This window comes from Jaculus jaculus, chromosome 10 (genome assembly GCF_020740685.1).
Source record: "Jaculus jaculus isolate mJacJac1 chromosome 10, mJacJac1.mat.Y.cur, whole genome shotgun sequence".
NCBI lineage: Eukaryota > Metazoa > Chordata > Mammalia > Rodentia > Dipodidae > Jaculus > Jaculus jaculus.
The window spans coordinates 27,453,396-27,472,253 of NC_059111.1; the positions used below are offsets into that span (position 1 = coordinate 27,453,396).

At 46.0% G+C, this 18,858-nt stretch overlaps 1 protein-coding gene across 4 annotated transcripts in view; it reads left to right on the plus strand.

Annotated features, from left to right (window-relative positions):
* Positions 1-2,207: 2,207 nt before the first annotated feature.
* LOC101616730 (synaptotagmin binding cytoplasmic RNA interacting protein) overlaps positions 2,208-18,858 on the plus strand; it is a 42,655-nt gene continuing 26,004 nt past the window's right edge. For 2 of the 4 annotated variants that reach the window (XM_004660451.3, XM_004660452.2), the window contains exons 1-6: positions 2,251-2,384; positions 3,983-4,142; positions 4,845-4,963; positions 5,084-5,191; positions 10,986-11,099; positions 11,196-11,372. In XM_004660451.3, coding sequence (XP_004660508.1) covers positions 3,995-4,142; positions 4,845-4,963; positions 5,084-5,191; positions 10,986-11,099; positions 11,196-11,372 — 666 coding nt within the window. In that variant the 5' untranslated portion in view covers positions 2,251-2,384; positions 3,983-3,994. Of the gene's footprint in view, positions 2,385-3,982; positions 4,143-4,844; positions 4,964-5,083; positions 5,192-10,985; positions 11,100-11,195; positions 11,373-18,858 lie in introns of all 4 variants that reach the window. The other 2 variants (XM_004660449.3, XM_045160114.1) reach the window with 2 other exon arrangements.

Here is an 18,858-nt window from a genome sequence, read left to right on the forward strand (position 1 = left end):
TCTTCCAAGGCACTTTTTAAAATGATTTTTTGTTTACTTTTATTTATTTATTTGAGAGTGACAGAGAGAAGGAGGCAGAAAGAGAGAGAGAGGGAGGGAGAGAATAGGCGCGCCAGGGCTTCCAGCCACCGCAAACAAACTCTAGAGGAGTGTGCCCTCTTGTGCATCTGGCTAACAAGGGTCCTTAGGCTTCACAGGCAAGTGCTTAAAGGCTAAGATGTCTCTCCAGCCCCCATCCCCCAAGACACTTTTTTAGAAGAGCTTTTGACACTCAGGAAGCACTAAACAAAAATGGTTGCAGTTAGGTTTAATATTTTCATTCTGCTTAATCCATGGTTTCGCTCTGGTATCTGTGGCACGTTTTAGTTATTTTTCATTTATGTCATTATCCAAGACCTTTGGGTTGTAAACTAAACTCACTATTGCTGAGTCAGTCAAATATTATAGTAGGTATATGTTTTAATACAAAGGGATTTTTAGCAATGGAAATCTCAGAGTTTTATGAAACAGTTGGGCTAGATAGTAATTTATTTAAGAAATAATTCACACTTGGTCCACCTGCTTATGAAAAAACTCCATTTTATCGGTCCATGCACTTTGAAGAGTGCTTGTCTAACTTTTCTTTAAATCTCTGACATCATAGCATATAAGGCTCATTTGGGTCACCAGTTAGCTCCTCAATATAGGCTTTTTAAATAAAAAAGATAACACTATTTTTCATTAAAATTGCTTTATATACAATTAGTATCTACAGCTCATCAGAAACACAAATGCCTTTGTCTTGCCTTTCTTGTACCTCGTGAACGATTACAAAGGAAATGTCACTTCACATAAGATTCAGTTGCCAAGATTTCTGAAAAGAAACAGAGATTTCCCTCACGCTAGCGCTTATCACGCCGCTTTCTGCTGGTTCAAGTTGCTCGAAGTGTGCCAGGAGGAGCGCTCCGCTGCTTAAAAGGCCAGGGACAGAAACGGAACATTGCACAACCCTTCTTCCAAATCTGGCCTTCGTGTCCGATCGCCAGGCCGGGGCCGCTGCGCTCCGGGTCCCCAGCACACGGGATTTCCTCGCGGGGACCGGGCGCGCCCCTCCCTTCCGCGCACGGTTCCCGGGAGAGCGGCGCCCCACGCGCCGGGCCGCGGGATGCTCCATTGTCCGGTCTCCCCCCCCCCAACCCTCGGGGGCGGGGAGAGGAGCGCCCAGCACTGGAACCCCGGGCACCCGGCGGACCTCGAGGGTCGTCAGGTCCCCACGCCGCTCCCGTCCCCTCCCGCGCGGTCCCATTGTCTGCCTCGCCCCGCCCCGGGGGGGACACGTGCGCCTTGCAGCTTCCCCTGCGCGGAGGGCACGGACGCCGCCCGGAACGACCACGCGGCGGAGGCGCCGCCGGAGCCCCGGGGCTGCGTGCCCGCCCGGCGGTGGGTCGCCCCGGGGGGCAGCCGCGGGGGCGGCGGTCCTCCGCCCAGAGCCCCACCCGGCGGGCTTCGGGGGCGGCGTGCGCGTGGGGCTGCGGTGCGGGCGGTGCGGGGCGGGGTGGGGAGATGCCCGTCTCCTGACAAAGGAGGACGACGAGTGGGACACGCCGAGCCGGCCCGCCCCGCTCCACCCGCCAGGGCGGAGGGGAGGGGGAGGGCGGCGAAGGCGAGGGGGCGTGGCCCGGGCGCGAGGGGGCGGGCCCTTCGCTCAGCCGGCCCCTCCGGCCAACGCCGCGGCGGAAGGGCGGGGCGAGGAGCGGGCGAGCTGGGCAGGGGGCGGGGCCCGCGGGCGCGCGTCCCGAGGCGTCGGCTACGTCGCACGTCAGCGCGCGGGAGAGAGAAAGAGAGGAGCGACTCGGCGGGGACTGTGGGGGGACGGGGGACGGGGGCCGAGAGAGAGAAAAGAGAGAGGCAGGGAGAGCGAGCTGAGGCGAGGGAGGGCGTGAGCCGGAGTGCCGGCGAGGAGGAGAAAGGCGGCCGCTCGTGCCTGAGGGGCCGCGGACGGAGGGCGTGGGCCCACGGCGGGGGCTTGGGGGGGGGCGGAGGCGCGGGCAGGGGCGAGGAGCGAGGCCGAGCGGAGAAGACGGCCGGTGGGCCGGTGGCGGTGGCCGCGGGAGAAGGAGGAGCTGGAGGAGGAGGGCAGGGGCTGAGGGAGAGAGAGAGGGAGAAGCGGACGCGCGAGGGAGGGCGGGGAGGGAGGGAAGGGGGGTCACGCGGGGGCGCGCGCGCGCACCGGGGAGCGCGCTCGGAGGCGAGTGGAACTGGATCGGGTTTGCTGCCAGCGGCGTGAGCTTCGGCCGCCATTTTACAACAGCTCCACTCGCGCCGGACACAGGGAGCGGCGAGCACGCGTTCCCCGCAACCCGATCTCCTCGGACAGGATTCCTCGGCCGCGGCCCAGCGGGGAGGTAAACGACGGCGGGGGCCGGGGCTGCGGGGCTGGAGGGGGGGGGCGTGTGTGTGTGGGTGGGTGGGTGTGGGGAGGGGGAAACTCCGTGACATTGTGGAGTTGGGCTTGGGGTGGAGGGGGGAGGGCGGGCGCGCGGCGCGGGGAAGAAACCGGCTTTTCTGGAAAATGGATTCCGAGGGGGAGAAGCGGAGCACGTTGGCTTGCGCTCGCCTGGGAGTTAGGCCGCGGGGCCCGCGCCGCCACTTCCCTCCTGTCCCATGTGCTTTTGCCCGCTGTCGGGCTTTGTCTGCGGCGCTCCGGGAGGAGGTGCCACGGCGGCCCGCGCGGACCGCCGGCGAGCCAGCGAGCCACGGCGGACTTGAGTGCTGTCGTGGCCGTCACGGCGGCCGGAGTGGGCGGGAGAGGGCGGCTCGGGTGCTCGCGTCCCGCGTCCCGGGCGGGCTGACGGCGCTCGGTGCTGGGCTTGCCCGCGGGCGTGCGGGCTGTCGGTCGGCGGAACGCCCTCACGGTGCTGGGCTGTCGGATCGGGAGGGGAGCTCTTCCTTCCCTCCCCGAGGAGGACGGGGACGGCCCGGCGTGGCTCGTGGAGGCTTGCGCGCGCGCTGGCAGCTCGCGGGGGGCTCGGGCTGGCCCCGGGGGTCGCGAGGCTGGGCCTCGAGCTCCCGGGCCCGGCGAGCCATGTGTCACGGCGGAGACGGCGGCGCTGGGCTGCGGGGCAGCGGCGGGCAGAGAGCGAGCCCCGTGGCCTGGCGCCGCCGCCGCGGCCTCGGTGTTGAGGGGCGGCGAGGTGTGGTGCTTGCCCGCCGGCCCGGGGTGTTTTCCCCTGGGCGGTGGGGCGGGGGGCTCGCGCCGCGGCGGCTCTGCGGGTGTGATGCTGGGAGCCGCCGACGGGTCGTCTTGGCCGGCGGACTCGGCGTGCTGGGTTTCGGTGGAAAGGAAGTTGTAGGACATTTGAAGGCGCAGAGCACGTGTTTCTAATGGGCTCCTGGCGGCCGCAGTGGAGAGAAGAGAGGAGAGGAGCGGCTGCCGCTCCGGGTGCGGAGCCGGGGGCGGGCTTCGGGGTGTGGGGTGAAGGGTGGAGAAATGGGGTGGTGGGAAGGTGGCTTGGTTGTTTGAGCGCTTTTGTTCTTCGCTGGCTGTTGTTACCGATGTGGAAGCGGCAGGCGGGAAAGCGCACTTGAGGGGTTTACCTTGGAGGGAGGAAGGCAAGCCCGGCTTGGCTTTTCTTCCCGAAGCACACACCTTCTTCTCTGTACTGGAACAGCTGCATGTGGCACGCTTCTGGCCCGTCCCCGTGCGGATTGAATGGCTTCATTTGTAAAATGGCTTTTTTTTTTTCTTTCTTCTTTTCCTAGGGAGTGTTAGCAGGTGATCCAGGCAGGGGTGGTGCTCTGGAAGAATAGAGAGAATCGGTACTTCTGTGCCCCAGGCTCCAAATCTGGCTTGTCAGGCGATGAGTGATCTGAAGGTTTCTTTCAAGGGAAGCACAGGCTGGCTGGTTGTAGTCAGTGGTAGAGAAAGTCAAGAGTGGGACTGTCATTGTCCTCTGTTCTTTTTGAAGATCCTAGTTTAATTTTGCCTATTGCGTTTGAACAGATCTCTGGAAACATGGCTACAGAACATGTTAATGGAAATGGTACTGAAGAGCCCATGGATACTACTTCTGCAGTTATCCATTCAGAAAATTTTCAGACATTGCTTGATGCTGGTTTACCACAGAAAGTTGCTGAAAAACTAGATGAAATTTACGTTGCAGGTAAGAACTAACACTTGCAAAATTACATTATGAAATTTTTCTATTTGGATTTCTGGCTTTGAGCTAAAATAGCAACTTTTTGTGGTTTCCAATAACTATGGGAACTGGAGCTTTGCCTTGTTCTGATAGTTGGTTAAATTAGGTTTGAACTAGAGGTTAAAGTGTATAGAGGGAGGGAAGACAGGGAGGAATAGACCTCCCTAGGGGGAGGCTGGCTGGCCTGATGGATTAAGTATATGATAGTAGCAACAGCTGCTAAATGTTGGGAGCAGACCATGTGACTTTTGGGGGTATTTTTATAGTAGGATTCTTGTTAAATAACTCGGTAACTGTAGACTTGTTCTCTTGTCTGTCTTGGTGTGGCGGTTCCTTTTTCTAGTGGTACTTGAAATTCAGTAGAGGTTCAGTTGTTACGCTTGGCATTTGGTGGTTGACTTTAGGATTTGTAGGCTTATATATATACTACAGAAATATTGTAGTGTTCCGCATTATCTTACTTGGAGGACACAACTGGATGTAAAATAAGTTGACTCCTTGTGTGGTTGAGAGGCTTTATTCAGAATGGCTAAAGTATGCTTTTCATTATGTAGATAAGTGGAGTAGAATTACTGTCATGTTCTTGTTATTGGTCAATACAGGACTTTCTAAAAAAAATCCAAAAATGTTGAAAGGTGATAACTAATGAAGTTTTCTCTTCTCCAGGGCTAGTTGCACATAGTGATTTAGATGAAAGAGCTATCGAAGCTTTAAAAGAGTTCAATGAAGACGGCGCATTGGCAGTTCTTCAACAGTTTAAAGACAGTGATCTCTCTCATGTTCAGGTAATGTTAATTCAATGTCAGCGTAGAAAGAATTTGAAAAAACTTGAGTAGCTTTGATATCACTTAAATTTTATTAGGTGCAGATAAAATGTTAAATATGAATGGAAATTTTCTTTACAGAACAAAAGTGCCTTTTTATGTGGAGTCATGAAGACTTATAGGCAGAGAGAAAAACAAGGGACCAAAGTAGCGGATTCTAGTAAAGGACCAGATGAGGCAAAAATTAAGGTATGTATTTAAAGCTTTATTAATATTTTATTATTATTTTTTTGTTTTGGTTTTTCGAGGTAGGATCTCACTGTAGCCCAGGCTGACCTGGAATTCACTCTATAGTCTCAGGCTGACCTCAGACTCAATACAATCTTCCTATCCCTGCCTCCCGAGTGTGCGCCACCACACCCGGCTTGAAACTTCCTTAATATTTTTAAATACTACTTGTTTATTTGTGAGAGAGACAGTGTGGAAGAGAAGGAAAGCGGGTGTGAGGATGGGTATGCTAAGGATTCCTTCCACTGCAAACCAACTCCAGACAAATGAGCCATTTTGTTTATCTGACTTTTTGTGGGTACTGGAGAACTGAGTGTGACCCAGCAGGGTTTTGCAAGCAAGTACCTTCTCTTAATCATCTGCGCCACATCCCCAGCCCAAACTTCCTTAATTTTTATTTTATTTTACCTTTTGGTTTTTCGAGGTAGGATCTTGCTCAAGCCCAGGCTGACTTGGAATTCACTATGTAATCTCAGGCTGCCCTTGAACCTCCTACCTCTGCCTCCTGGGTGCTAGGATTAAAGATATGTACCACCATGCCTGGCCCTTAATTTTTTTAAATTTTATTTATTTTTTCTTTTCACAATTTTTACTAACATTTTCCATGATTATAAAAAATATCCATGGTAATACCCTCCCTCTCCCCCTCCCTTGCACTTTCCCCTTTGAAATTCCATTCTCCATCATATTACCTTCCCATCTCAATCATTGTAGTTACATATATACAATATCAACCTATTAAGTACCCTCCCCCCTTCCTTTCTCTTCCCTTTATATCTCCTTTTTAACTTACTGGCCTCTGCTACTAAGTATTTTCATTCTCACATAGAAGCCCAGTCATCTGTAGCTAGGATCCACATATGAGGGAGAACATGTGGCGCTTGGCTTTCTGGGCCTGGGTTACCTCACTTAGTATAATCCTTTCCAGGTCCATCCATTTTTCTGCAAATTTCATAACTTTATTTTTCTTTACCGCTGAGTAGAACTCCATTGTATAAATGTGCCGCATCTTCATTATCCGCTCATCAGTTGAGGGACATCTAGGCTGGTTCCATTTCCCAGCTATTATAAATTGAGCAGCAATAAACATGGTTGAACACGTACTTCTAAGGAAATGAGATGATTGCTTCGGATATATGCCTAGGAGTGCTATAGCTGGGTCATATGGTAGATCAATCTTTAGCTGTTTTAGGAACCTCCACACTGATTTCCACAATGGCTGGACCAGATTGCATTCCCACCAGCAGTGTAGGGTTCCTCTTTTTCCACATCCCCGCCAACATTTATGATCATTTGTTTTCATGATGGTAGCCAATCTGACAGGAGTGAGATGGAATCTCAATGTAGTTTTAATCTGCATTTCCCTGATGACTAGTGACTTTTTCTTAAAAAAAAACAAACAAAACAAAACACATATTTGAGAGAGAGAAAAGGAGACAGAAAGAGAGAATTGGTGCCCCAGGGCCTCTAGCCACTATAAACTAACTCCAGATGCATGCACCCCTTTGTGCAAGTGGCTTATTACATGGATCTTGGGGAATTGAACCTGCATCCTTTAGCTTTGCAGACAAGCGCCTTAACTGCTAAACCATCTTTCCAGCCCTGGCCCTTAATTTTTGAATGAAGTTTTTTTAAACTATCTTCTAGCTGTAGTTAAATGTTCCTTACGTGTAGTGTGTGTGTGAGATACTTATATTTCTAAGGCATTATTAATGTATTACTATTTTTTTAACTAAAAAAATTTGAGAGAGGGAATGTGTGTGCTAGGACCTCCAATCACTGCAAGTGAACTCCAGATGCATGGGTAACCTTGTGCATCTGGCTTTACATGGGTACTGGGGAATCAAACTTGATTTCTTAGGCTTTGTAGGCAATTGTCTTAACCACAGAGCCATCTCTCCAGCTTTTTACTACTTTTTGAAAAATACACTATTTGTTTTCAAAGCAATTTGTTGGAGTCTTATTGCCCAGCTACTGATGTTTAAATATGTGCTGCTACAATTTCAAATAAAAGATTTAAAAGAAGTAGATTTGTGCTTTAGTCTAGATTATTTTTGAAAGGGTGCAAGTCCAAGTTGTTTACATAGTCAAACTAGTCTGGGAGGAAATCCCTTTACCTCATTTCTGGTAGAGAGTGATATCTGGCTGCTTTTCCTAGGTGCCTTGAGTCCCAGTGAATCTAGAATTTTGACACTGCATTTTTTTTTGTTGTTTTTTTCTTCAAGGTATGGTCTCACTCCAGCCCAGGCTGGCCTTGAATTCAACAGTGATCCTCCTACCTCTGCTGGGGTTAAAGATGTGTGCTGACACTGCCTTTTACATTAGGTTGAGTTATTTGGGATAGCTAGTTTATTTCTAAAACCAGCATTTAAGATTGTAAGCAAGGAAACAGTCTGGGAGTGAAAGCTTGTTTTCATTTGATTTTAAGGTCACATATAGGAAATTCAGTAAATGGTCTCAAGCTGAGCTAGGTTTTGATCTTTGTGCTGGGAGGTTTTAAAAAATATTTTATTTGAGAGACAGGCAGATACAGAGTATGAGCATGGCAGGGTCTCTAGCCACTGCAAATGAACTCCAGATGTGTGCACCATCCTGTACATCTGTATTAGGTAGATACAGGGGAATCATACCTGGGTCCTTAGGCTTCACAGGCAAGTGCCTTAACCACTAAGCCATCTCTCCATCCCTGTGTTGGGAGTTTTAAAAGTTCATGAAAAATATGTTTAATTTTAGTTAAAGCTGAGTTAGCTGTTAATAGCAGCCATGAGTTTTCACAGGTTTAGCTCTAAGAGAATTGAATTTCAACAATAAGTCATTTTTTCATAAAATAATGGGGTTTACTTGTCTATTGTAATTGTGTCAGTTTGTGATTAAGTTTTATTGGGGAATTCATTGAAATTTTATGAAAATTGCTGGGTGTGGTGGTGCATGCCTTTAGTCTCACCACTTAGGGAGGCAGAGCTAGGGTATTGTGAGTTTGAGGCCAGCCTGAGACTACATAGTGAATTCCAGGTCAGCCTGGGCTAGAATAAGACCCTACCTTGAAAAACTTAAAAAAAAAATAATTAGGAAAATGTATTTGATTTCTAGTTCTGCCTTTTGAAGGAGGTGGCTTTAAAAGCTTTAATGGGGCTTAAGATTGTGACATAGAGATAGCTTTGACAGGGAATAAATAAATTTTACTTTTGCCTTCCTAGTTTGTGTAAACAAGTGTTTGGAACATGTAAAGATTAAGTTAAAATGCTCAACTTTTATAGGCACAGGAATTACATGAGAAAAAGGAGAAAAGTCACTTAATGGTTTAGTTTACTTGATAGTCATAAATTTTAGTTACCCAGTGGCAAACCAGTAAGAGTGCAGTAGGGAAAAGTAACTACTTAGAATATGTAGCTTTTTGTGAGCCTTTTACATGGTTTAAGACTAAAGGTACTTTAAGTGAATTATATTTCAGTAAATCAACTTCTCTCTTTGGCTAAGGATAGACTCTAGCATGATAGAAAATGCTAGACAAACACTCAACACTGAGCTATACCGCCAGCCCCACAATTTATATTTAATGTTACTTGAGTAGAAGTTAAATTTTGGAGGATTCAGGTGACCTCAAATCATTTATGAATATTTCTAAATTTTTTTTTTTTTTTTGAAGTAGGATGTCATTGTAGCTCATGCTGACCTGTACTTCATTGTGTTGTCTCAGGGTGGCCCCGAACTTATGGCAATCCTACTTCTGTCTCCCAAGTGTTGGTATTAAAGGTGTGTGCCACTGCACCTGGCTCTTAAAAAAAGCTGTGTATGTGTGCATATGTATTTAATGTGTGTGTGTTTGAGGGAGAGAATTGGCCCCTTAGGGCCTCCAGCCATTGCAATCGCACGCTAGATGTGTACACCTACTTTGAGCGCATGAGTCATCTTGCTCATCTGGATTCTGGCTGGGGACTAGAACCTGGGTCCTTAGGCTTTGTAGGAAAGCACTGCTAAGCCATCTCTCCAGCCTTAAATATATTTTTATTATTTTATTTGAGAAAGTTGAGAGGCAGAGAGAATGGGTGCATCAGGGCTGCTAGCCACTGCAAACTATGCACCCCCTTTATCTGGCTTATATGGGTGCTGGGGAATTGAATCTGGGTCTTTAGACTTCACAAGCAAACTTACCTTAACCACTAAGCTATCTCTCCAGCCCCATTTAGCAACATTTTGATAAGTCTTGTCATATGGCTAGTATTAAACCAGTATTAAGTCTTTTTATTCTGAATTTGCCAGCTAATAGAGTGGTTTTTGTTGTTTAGACAAACTTTCTGGGTTTTGTAATGGAGATGGTAGAGAAGGGAGCTAATTTTGGCTTCTTTTCCTTTTCTCTATTTATTTATTTATTTATTTATTTATTTATTTATTTATTTATTTATTTATTTATTTGAAAGCGACAGACACAGAGAGAAAGACAGATAGAGGGAGAGAGAGAGAATGGGTGCGCCAGGGCTTCCAGCCTCTGCAAACGAACTCCAGACGCGTGCGCCCCCTTGTGCATCTGGCTAACGTGGGACCTGGGGAACCGAGCCTCGAACCGGGGTCCTTAGGCTTCACAGGCAAGCGCTTAACCGCCAAGCCATCTCCAGCCCTCTTTATTGTTTTTTTTGAGGTAGGGTTTCACTCTAGCCCAGGCTGACTTGGAATTTACTGTATAGTCTCAGAGTGGCTTCGACCTCATGGCGATCCTCTTACCTCTGCCTCCTGAGTGCACTACCATGCCCGGCTGGTTTTTCTTTACAGCTAATATTCTCACTTAAAATAAGGGATGAAGAGTAAAATGTTCAACAGTTGACTTTTGGGAAGATGAAAACTATAGAAATATGTTACATTGTTATAGTTTTATAAAAATCCCAATCATATGGCTACTTTTTTAAAAAAAGATTTAATTTAGTTATTAGGGAGTGGGAGGGAGGAAGGGAGAGAAACTGGGCAAGCCAGGGTTTCTAGCCACTGCAAACAAACTGCAGACGCATGTGCCACCATGTGCATCTGGCTAATGTGGGACCTGGAGAATCAAACCTGGGTCCCTAGGCTTTGCCAGACAGGTGCCATAACTGCTAAGCCCTCTCTCCAGCCCTACTTTTTATGAATGATCTTGCTGTATTGTTGGACACAGCACTTTCATGTCAAATAAGAGGGTTTTCCTGGAACTTCCTACTTTCTAGACTTGTTATGGAGAGTATAATATTTTCAGAGGTTGGCAATGTCCAGATTGGTATTGTGGGCCTAGGAGTGGGTTAAAGGGAGTTTTGGGTAAGAAATCCAGAGTTGGGATAAACAGAGTAGGTGAGTTTTTATGAGGCCTTTATTAGAGCACATACAGTCTATTTTGAATGTTGTGGATGGATGGATTTTTTTTTAGTTTTCACTACTTATTTGGAGACTAGCAAATAATGTGCACAGGATTCCCAACTTTTGACAGTCAAGAATGTAATAAGCACATTTGTTAAATGGGGATATTCTAAAACATTCCTAAGTCTGTAGGGGAGACTTGTTAAAATAATGGAAATGTGCCAGGTGTGGTGATGCATGCCTTTCATCCCAATACTTGGGAGGCAGAGGTAGGAGGATCACTGAGTTCCAGGCCAGCCTGGCACTACAGAGGAACTGTGAGACCCTGCCTCAAAAAACAAAACAAAAAATGGGAATGATGTGAACAAAATTGACTTTGACTGTATGGCTGTAGTCTTGCAAATGAAATGTATTAATAACATTTGAACTTTTCAAGGCACTCTTGGAAAGAACAGGCTACACTCTTGATGTGACCACTGGGCAGAGGAAGTATGGGGGACCGCCTCCAGATTCCGTTTATTCAGGTCAGCAGCCTTCTGTTGGCACTGAGGTAAAGAAACTAAAAATTTGTATCTTTTGTAGTAAAAGTTGAGGCATCTGGTTCCAAAAGAATTCTTCATGATTTTTACTTCAATTTAACTTACAGATATTTGTGGGGAAGATCCCCAGGGATCTATTTGAGGATGAGCTGGTTCCATTATTTGAAAAAGCTGGACCTATCTGGGACCTTCGTCTAATGATGGATCCACTTACTGGTCTCAATAGAGGTTATGCGTTTGTTACTTTTTGTACAAAAGAAGCAGCACAAGAGGCTGTGAAATTGGTAAGTTCTCTTTTCACTCACAACTTTACATTCCTTAATGACAGGTTTCTCTTACTGTGCTTTAGGAGTTGACCACTTTGTGAAGTGCTGATGAGGTAGTGTTCCTTTCAATTTCCTATGTAAATATTGTTGTAGTGTTGTTTGCCAAGAAAGTTGATTTGTAAAACTTAAGGAACTGCAAGATGGTGTGGTAGAATTCCTTGTTGGTTACTGAAACATCTGGCCTGGGATATTTTTTGTTTTAATTTTATAGAGATGTGAAAGGTTCGTATAAGGTTCTGGCTATTCCTGGCCCTTTTCTTTTTTGGTTTTTTGGAGGTAGGATCTCATACTAGCTCAGGCTGACCTGGAATTCACTATGCAGTCTCAGGCTGGCCTTGAGCTCATGGCGATCCTCCTTCCCTTTGCCTCACAAGTGCTGGGATTAAAGGTGTGTGCCACCACACCTGGCTCCATTTTGTTTTTTATTCAGTAATTCATAGAGGGAACTGATAATAAATTTTAAGGTAATAAAAAATTATTTTATTTATTATTTATTTATTTACATAGAGGGATGGTGAGAGAGAATGGGCACTCCAGGGCCTCTAGCTACTGCAAATAAACTCCAGACACATGTGCCACTTTGTGCATCTGACTTGATTGAGGAATTGAACCTGGGATGTCAGGTATTGCAAGCAAGTGCCTTAAGTGTTGAACTATCTCTCCAGCCCAGATTGGAACCTTTTTAAACAAATACTTTATTTGAGAGAGTGAGAGAGAAGCAGATACAGAGAAATGGGTGTGCCAGGGCCTCTAGCCATTATAAATGAACTCCAGATGCATGTGCCCCCTTGTGCATCTGGCTTACGTCAGTCATGGGGAATCGATCTGAGGTCCTTTGGTTTTGCAGGCAAATGCCTTAACTGCTAAGCCATCTGTCCAGCCCTAAGGTAGACCATAAGAAGGAAAGTGAAAATTTGGCATTTCTATGTTTGAACATCTTCACTGATAGTTTGTTGAGCATGGAGACTTAATATTCGAAAGCAGCGCTGACTTTCTCATTTGGAATATGCTTACTATTTTAGAGAACGTATAGCTCTAGAGGGACCTACTCACTGGTAACCTGGCAACCTTTGAGCCGTCAGAATTTTAGTTTCAGCAGCTCAGGTGAACTGAGGACTTTTGGTGCTCCAAAGGAACTTTGGAAATCGTATATGTTTAATTTTCCTAAGAGAACTTTTTTGTTTGTTGGGGGAGGTTTTTGAGGTAGGGTTCAGGCTGGCCTGGAATTCACTAAAGTAGTCTCAGGTTGGTCTTGAACTCAGTGATCCTATTACCTTAGCCTCCTGAATGCTGGAATTAAAGGCATGCACCACTACTCCCTGATGAGAACTTTTTTTTTTTTTTTAATTATTTTATTTGAGAGCGATAGACACAGAGAGAAAGACAGATAGAGGGAGAGAGAGAGAGAATGAGCGCGCCAGAGCTTCCAGCCTCTGCAAACGAACTCCAGACGCGTGTGCCCCCTTGTGCATCTGGCTAACGTGGGACCTAGGGAACCGAGCCTCGAACCAGGGTCCTTAGGCTTCACAGGCAAGCGCTTAACCGCTAAGCCATCTCTCCAGCCCTGATGAGAACATTTTTTGAAAAATATTTTATCATTTGCAAGCAAAGTGCAACAGACAGACACAAAATGGGTGTGCCTGGACTTCCAGGCACTGCAAACAAACTCTAGATGCATGTACTACTTTGTGCATCTAGGTTTATGTGGACACTGGTGAATCAAATCCAGGGCTTTAGGCTTTGTAGGCAAACCGGCGTAACCACTAAGCCATCTCTCTAGCTCTAAAGTAACATTTTATAGCTTGCAATGAAGTTATTTTATTTTTAAACTTTTACCTGTGAAAGAGACATATAGAGAGAATTGATGCTTCAGGGCCTCTAGCCTCTCTCTGCAAATGAACTCTAGACGCATCTGCCACCTTGTGCATCCAGGTTTATGTGGGTCCTGGAGAATTCAACCTGGGTCATTTGGCTTTGCAGGCAAGCACCTTAACCACTGCTCCAACCCTAATTTTTTATTATATATCTATTTATTTACTTGGGTGGGGGAGAGACAACCCTTATTTTTTTAAAGGTGTACGCCACCATACCTGGCTTTTTAAAAAATATTTTTATTCTTTATTTTGAGATGGGGGGATGGGCGAGCCAGGGCCTGTAGCCAGTGCAAAAGAACTCAAGATGCATGCTTCACCTTGTGCATCTGGTTTATGTGGGACCTGGAGTATGAACCTGGATCCTTAGGCTTCATAAGCAAGTGCCTTTAACTGCTAAGCCATCTATCCAGCCTGGCTTTTTTTCTTTTTAATTTTAGTGTACATTCCAGGGCCTCTAGCTTCTGCAAATGAACTCCAGATGCATGCATCACCTGTGCATCTGGCTTTACATGGGTTCTGAGGAATGAACCTGAGTCCTTTGGCTTTGCAGGCAAGTGCTTTAACCCTAAGCCATCTCTCCAGCCTTTATTTTTTTAAAAGGCATGCAGAATCATGCTGGCTTTATTTATTTGTTTATTTTTATTTATTTGAGAGAAGGAAGGAAACAAAGAATGGGCACATGAGGGCCTCTAGCCACTGCAGACAGACTAGATGCATGTGCCACTTTGTGCATCTGGCTGATGTGGGTACTCAGGAATTGAACCTGGTTCTGTAGGCTTTGCAGGCAAGCACCCAAACTGCTATGCCATCTCTTTAGCCCTAAAAGAACATTGTGCTGGTTGATATAAAGTAGTTTTTAAAAAAATGTTACATTATTTGAGAGAGACAGATACAGAAATGGGCACAGAGAGCGGGGGGAAGGAAGGGAGGGAGGGAAAAATGGGCATGCCAAGGCCTCCAGCCACTGCAAACAAACTCCAGATGCATATGCCTCCGGCTTACGTGGGTCCTGGGAAGTCAAGTCTGGGTCCTTTGGCTTTGCAGGCAAATGCCTTAACTGCCAAGCCATGTCTTCCAGCCCTAAAGTAGTTTTTTGTTTTTTTTTTTAAACTTTTTGGGTTTTTCGAGGTAGGGTCTCACTGTGGCCCAGGCTGACCTGGAATTATTATGTAGTCTCAGGGTGGCCTTGAACTTAAGGCGATCCTCCTACCTCTGCCTCCCGAGTGCTGGGACTAAAGGTGTGTGTCACCATGCCTGGCTATATTTTTAACTCTAAATACAGAAACTTACATATACTTTTCTTAAGTTTGTGTGTGTGGTGTACATAGGTACGCACATACCAGGATCTCTTGCTGCTGTAAGGGCGTGCCCATTCAGCTTTACATGGGTGGCTGGGGAATTAAACTGGGGTCCTGCATGCAGGCTTTGCAAGCAAGTGCTTTTAACCACTGAGCCACCGGCTTAATCCAGACATCACTTTCTTGACTGGCCTAGGAACTGTAACCCTAAGTCTTTGCATGTTTGTGAGTTTTTCTATTATGATTCAAGCCCTTGTCTGGGCACAAATACCTGATGAACAGGAGGCTTTACATTTTGGTTCTTGTAGATCTTTTTAGTGCAAATTTTACTCACTAGAATGAGTTAGATGGATCATCATTTCCCCTTATTTATTTATTTTGCTTATTCGAGGTAGGGTCTCACTCTAGCCCAGGCTGACCTGGAATTCACTATGGAGTTTCAGGGTGGCATCGAACTCATGGCTTCCTCTTACCTCTGCCTCCCAAGTGTTGGGATTAAAGGCATGTGCCACCACGCCCAGCCATTTGCCCTTTAAAAAAATTGTTTGCAAGGAGAATGAATATGAGAATGGGAGTGCCAGGGCCTCTTGCTGCAAATGAACTCTAGCTGCATGTGCCACTTTGTGCAGCTGGTTTTACAGGGGTACTGGGGAATTGAACCCCAGTCATTAGGCTTTGCAGGCAAGTATGCTAACTGCTGAGCCAGATGTCCAGCCCAAACTAACTTTTCAAGTTCAAAAGTTCAAATTAATATGTATATTTTTTGCTACTTTGTAAATGAGTATCCCCCTCCTAAATACATTCTTCAAGGGAGCTTACTTTAGAAATAATCACTGTTTGGGTCATATCATTTTAAAACTTTACTAGTTTTTAGTTTTTTTGGAACAGGGTCTTACTCTAGCCCAGCCTGACTTGGGAGTCACTCTGTAGTCCTAGGCTAGCCTTGAACTCAGGGCAGTCTTCCTATCTCAGTCCCCTACTGCTGAGATTAAAGGCATGCATCTCCACTCCTGATCTGGGTCATATTTTAAGGTTCTTTTTGGGTTAAAACTCTATAATCAGGGCAAATTTTTATAGAATTGTCACTAAGGTTATATATAATTATAATGGGAGAGTGGCACTTTGCATTATTTATAGATAAGATTTCTGGTTTTGTTCTTTTTTCTTTTTCCTTTATGAGAGAAAGAATGAGAATGGGTGTGAGAGGGCCTCTGTATCCACTGCAGATGAAGTCTAGATACATGCACCACTTTATGCATCTGGGTTTATGAGGGTACTGGGGAATTGAACCCTGGTCATTAGGCTATACAGGCAAGCAACTTAACTGCTGAGCCATCTCTCCAGCAATTAGCAGAACCCATTTAACAGAAATGTTAAAAGATTTCTTTAACATTATCTCAAGGAATGTTTAGGTGGACAGTGTTTGGTTTGTTTTATTAAGGTAGGGTCTCTACCCCAGGCTTAATCTGGAATTCACTATGTTATCTCAGGCTGGCCTCAAACTCAGCAGCTATCCTCCTACCTTAGTCTCTCATGTGTTGGGATTAAAGATGTGTGCCACCAAGCCTAGCCTGTCTTGTCTTTTTTTTCTCTTTTTCTTTTTTAAGAATATTATTAGAGAATATGAATAGGTATGCCAGGGCCTGTAGCCAGTGCACATGAACTCCAGACTCATGCGTTACTTTGTGCATCTGCCTTAAGTGGGTCCTGGAGAGTTGAACCTGGGTCCTTTGTAGACAAGCGACTTAACCACTAAGCCACCTGTCTTATTTATTTAAAATATTTTTGTTTATTTGCAAGTAGAGACAGAAGAGACAGAGAGATTGGGTCCACCAGGGCCGCCAGCTGTTGCAAATGAACTCCAGATGCATTCCCCACTTATTTATTTATTTATTTATTTTTTTGAGGTAGGGTTTCACTCCAGCTCAGGCTGACCTGGAATTCACTATGTAGTCTCAGGGTGGCCTGAAACTCAAGGCAATGCTCTTATCTCTACCTCCAATGCTAAGATTAAAAGCATGTGCTACCATGCTCGGCTAAAAACTTTATTGACAACTGCTAAACATATACACAATATATCATGGTCATAATAACCACCTTTGTCTTCCCTCTACTGAATCCCTTCTTTTTTCCAACTAGTCAGTCCCTGCTTTATTTTTTTTTTTTTCTTCTTAGAGATAGGGTCTCACCCTAGCCCAGGCTGACCTGCAGTTTCTAGGTAGTCCCAGGTTGGTTTTGAACTCATAGTGATCCTTCTACCTCTGTATCTTGAGTGCTGGGATTAAAGGCATGTGCCACTTATACCCAGCCCCTGTTCTAGTTTTTTTTAAACATTAATTTTTATTTGAGATTGGGGGAGGGGGAGAATGGACGTGCCAGGTCCTTTAGCCATTGCAAATGAACTCCAGGTGCATGTACCACCATGTGCATCTGGCTTATGTGGGACCTGGAGAATCGAACCTGGGTTTTGCAGGTATGTGCCTTAACTACTAAGCCATTTTTCCTGGCCCTCTATTTTTATTTTTATTTATTTGAGAGAGGGAAAGAGGCTGAGAGAGAAAATGGGTGCATTGGGGCTTCCAGCCACTGAAAACGAACTCCAGATGCATGTACCACTTTGTGCATCTGTCTTACGTGGGTCCCGGGGAATTGAACCAAGTGGTCCTTTGGCTTTGCAGGCAGGCACCTTAACCGCTAAGCCATCCTTCCAGTCCCACCCCCGTTCTATTTTGATGTCTTCATTTTTTTTCCCTGCCATTATTCACATCTTGAGTGCACAGGCACTTTATATTGGATGACAGTGTGGCAAAGCATTCCTCGCTTTGCTTTGGCACTTCATTCGCTTTTGCTCCCCTTTTCTCAATGGTCCCTGAGCCTTGGAAGATGTTAGTTGTCTTAGTGCTGAGCACACCACTGCCACTTCTTTTTAAAAGGTTTTTGAGATGGGGCTTCACTTGAACCCCAGGCTGACCTGGATCTCACTCTTTAGCCCCCACACTGTCCTCAAACTTCCTGAGTGCTGGGATAAAGACATGGGCCAACATACCAGCTCCATTTTTATTTTTAATTTTTCATTTGTTTTGATTTCACTCTAGCCCAGGCTGACCTAGAATGCACTTTGTAGTCTCATGATAGGATCCTCCTGCCTCTGCCTCCCAAGTGCTGGGATTAAAGGTGTGTACCACCACACCCAGCCTCATTTTTATTTTATTTTATTTGTTGATATTTTATTTATTTGCAAGCAGAGAGAGGAGAGAGTACACGTGAGCTTGAGCATGGGCATGCTTGTGGACAATGGGGAATTGAACCCAGGCCGTTAGGCTTTGTAAGCAAGCACCTTTAATCACTGCACTCTCTCCAGCCCCCACTGCCACTGAATTCACTATATAGTCTCAGGGTGGCTTCTAACTTGGGGTGGTTCTCCTACATAGGCCTCCTGGGTGCTAGGATCAAAAGCATGTGCCACCATACCCTGCTTTGGTCGTGTGTGTTTGTGTGTGTGTGTGTGTGTGTGTGTGTTTTCAGCTAGTGTCTCTCTAGCCCAGGCTTACCTAGAATTCACTATGGAGTCTCAGGGTGGCCTTGAACTCACTGAGATCTTCCTACCTCTGCCTCCAGAGTCCTGTGATTGAAGGCATGTGGCGCCGTGCCTGGCTCCCAACACTTCTTGTAGAAAATTTTTGACGTTTATCGCTTTACCATCTATAATACTATCAGTCACAGCTGGGCATGGTGGCACATGCCTTTAATTTCAGCACTTTGTGAGGCAGAGCTAGGATGATTGCTGTTTGAGGCCACCCTGAGAGTACATTGTGAATTCCAGGTCAGCCTGAGCTAGAGTGAGACCCTACCTCATAAAACAAAACTAAACAAAAATAACCCAATTGGCTGACAAGTGCTGTCCTAATACATTATTTATGACAGAATTGAAGGCATTCCTTTATAGCTCAAAATTTTTTTTTTCTTTTTTTCTTTTTTCGAGGTAGGGTCTCACTCTAGCTCAGGCTGACCTGGAATTCACTACGTAGTCTCAGGCTGGCCTCGAACTCACGGCGATCCTCCTACCTCTGCCTCCCAAATGCTGGGATTAAAGGCGTGCGCCACCACGCCCGGCTAGCTCAAAATTTTTAACCTCCCTTTGCAATAATTGTATTCTGTGCCTGTGTTCAGTTGAAGGGGAGTTAGAGCCAATTAATGGGTGATGGTGCTTTCCCCCTCATGTCTGTGAGATATTTGGAAGTAAATGTATTTTGGATTGTCTCAAACCAGTAA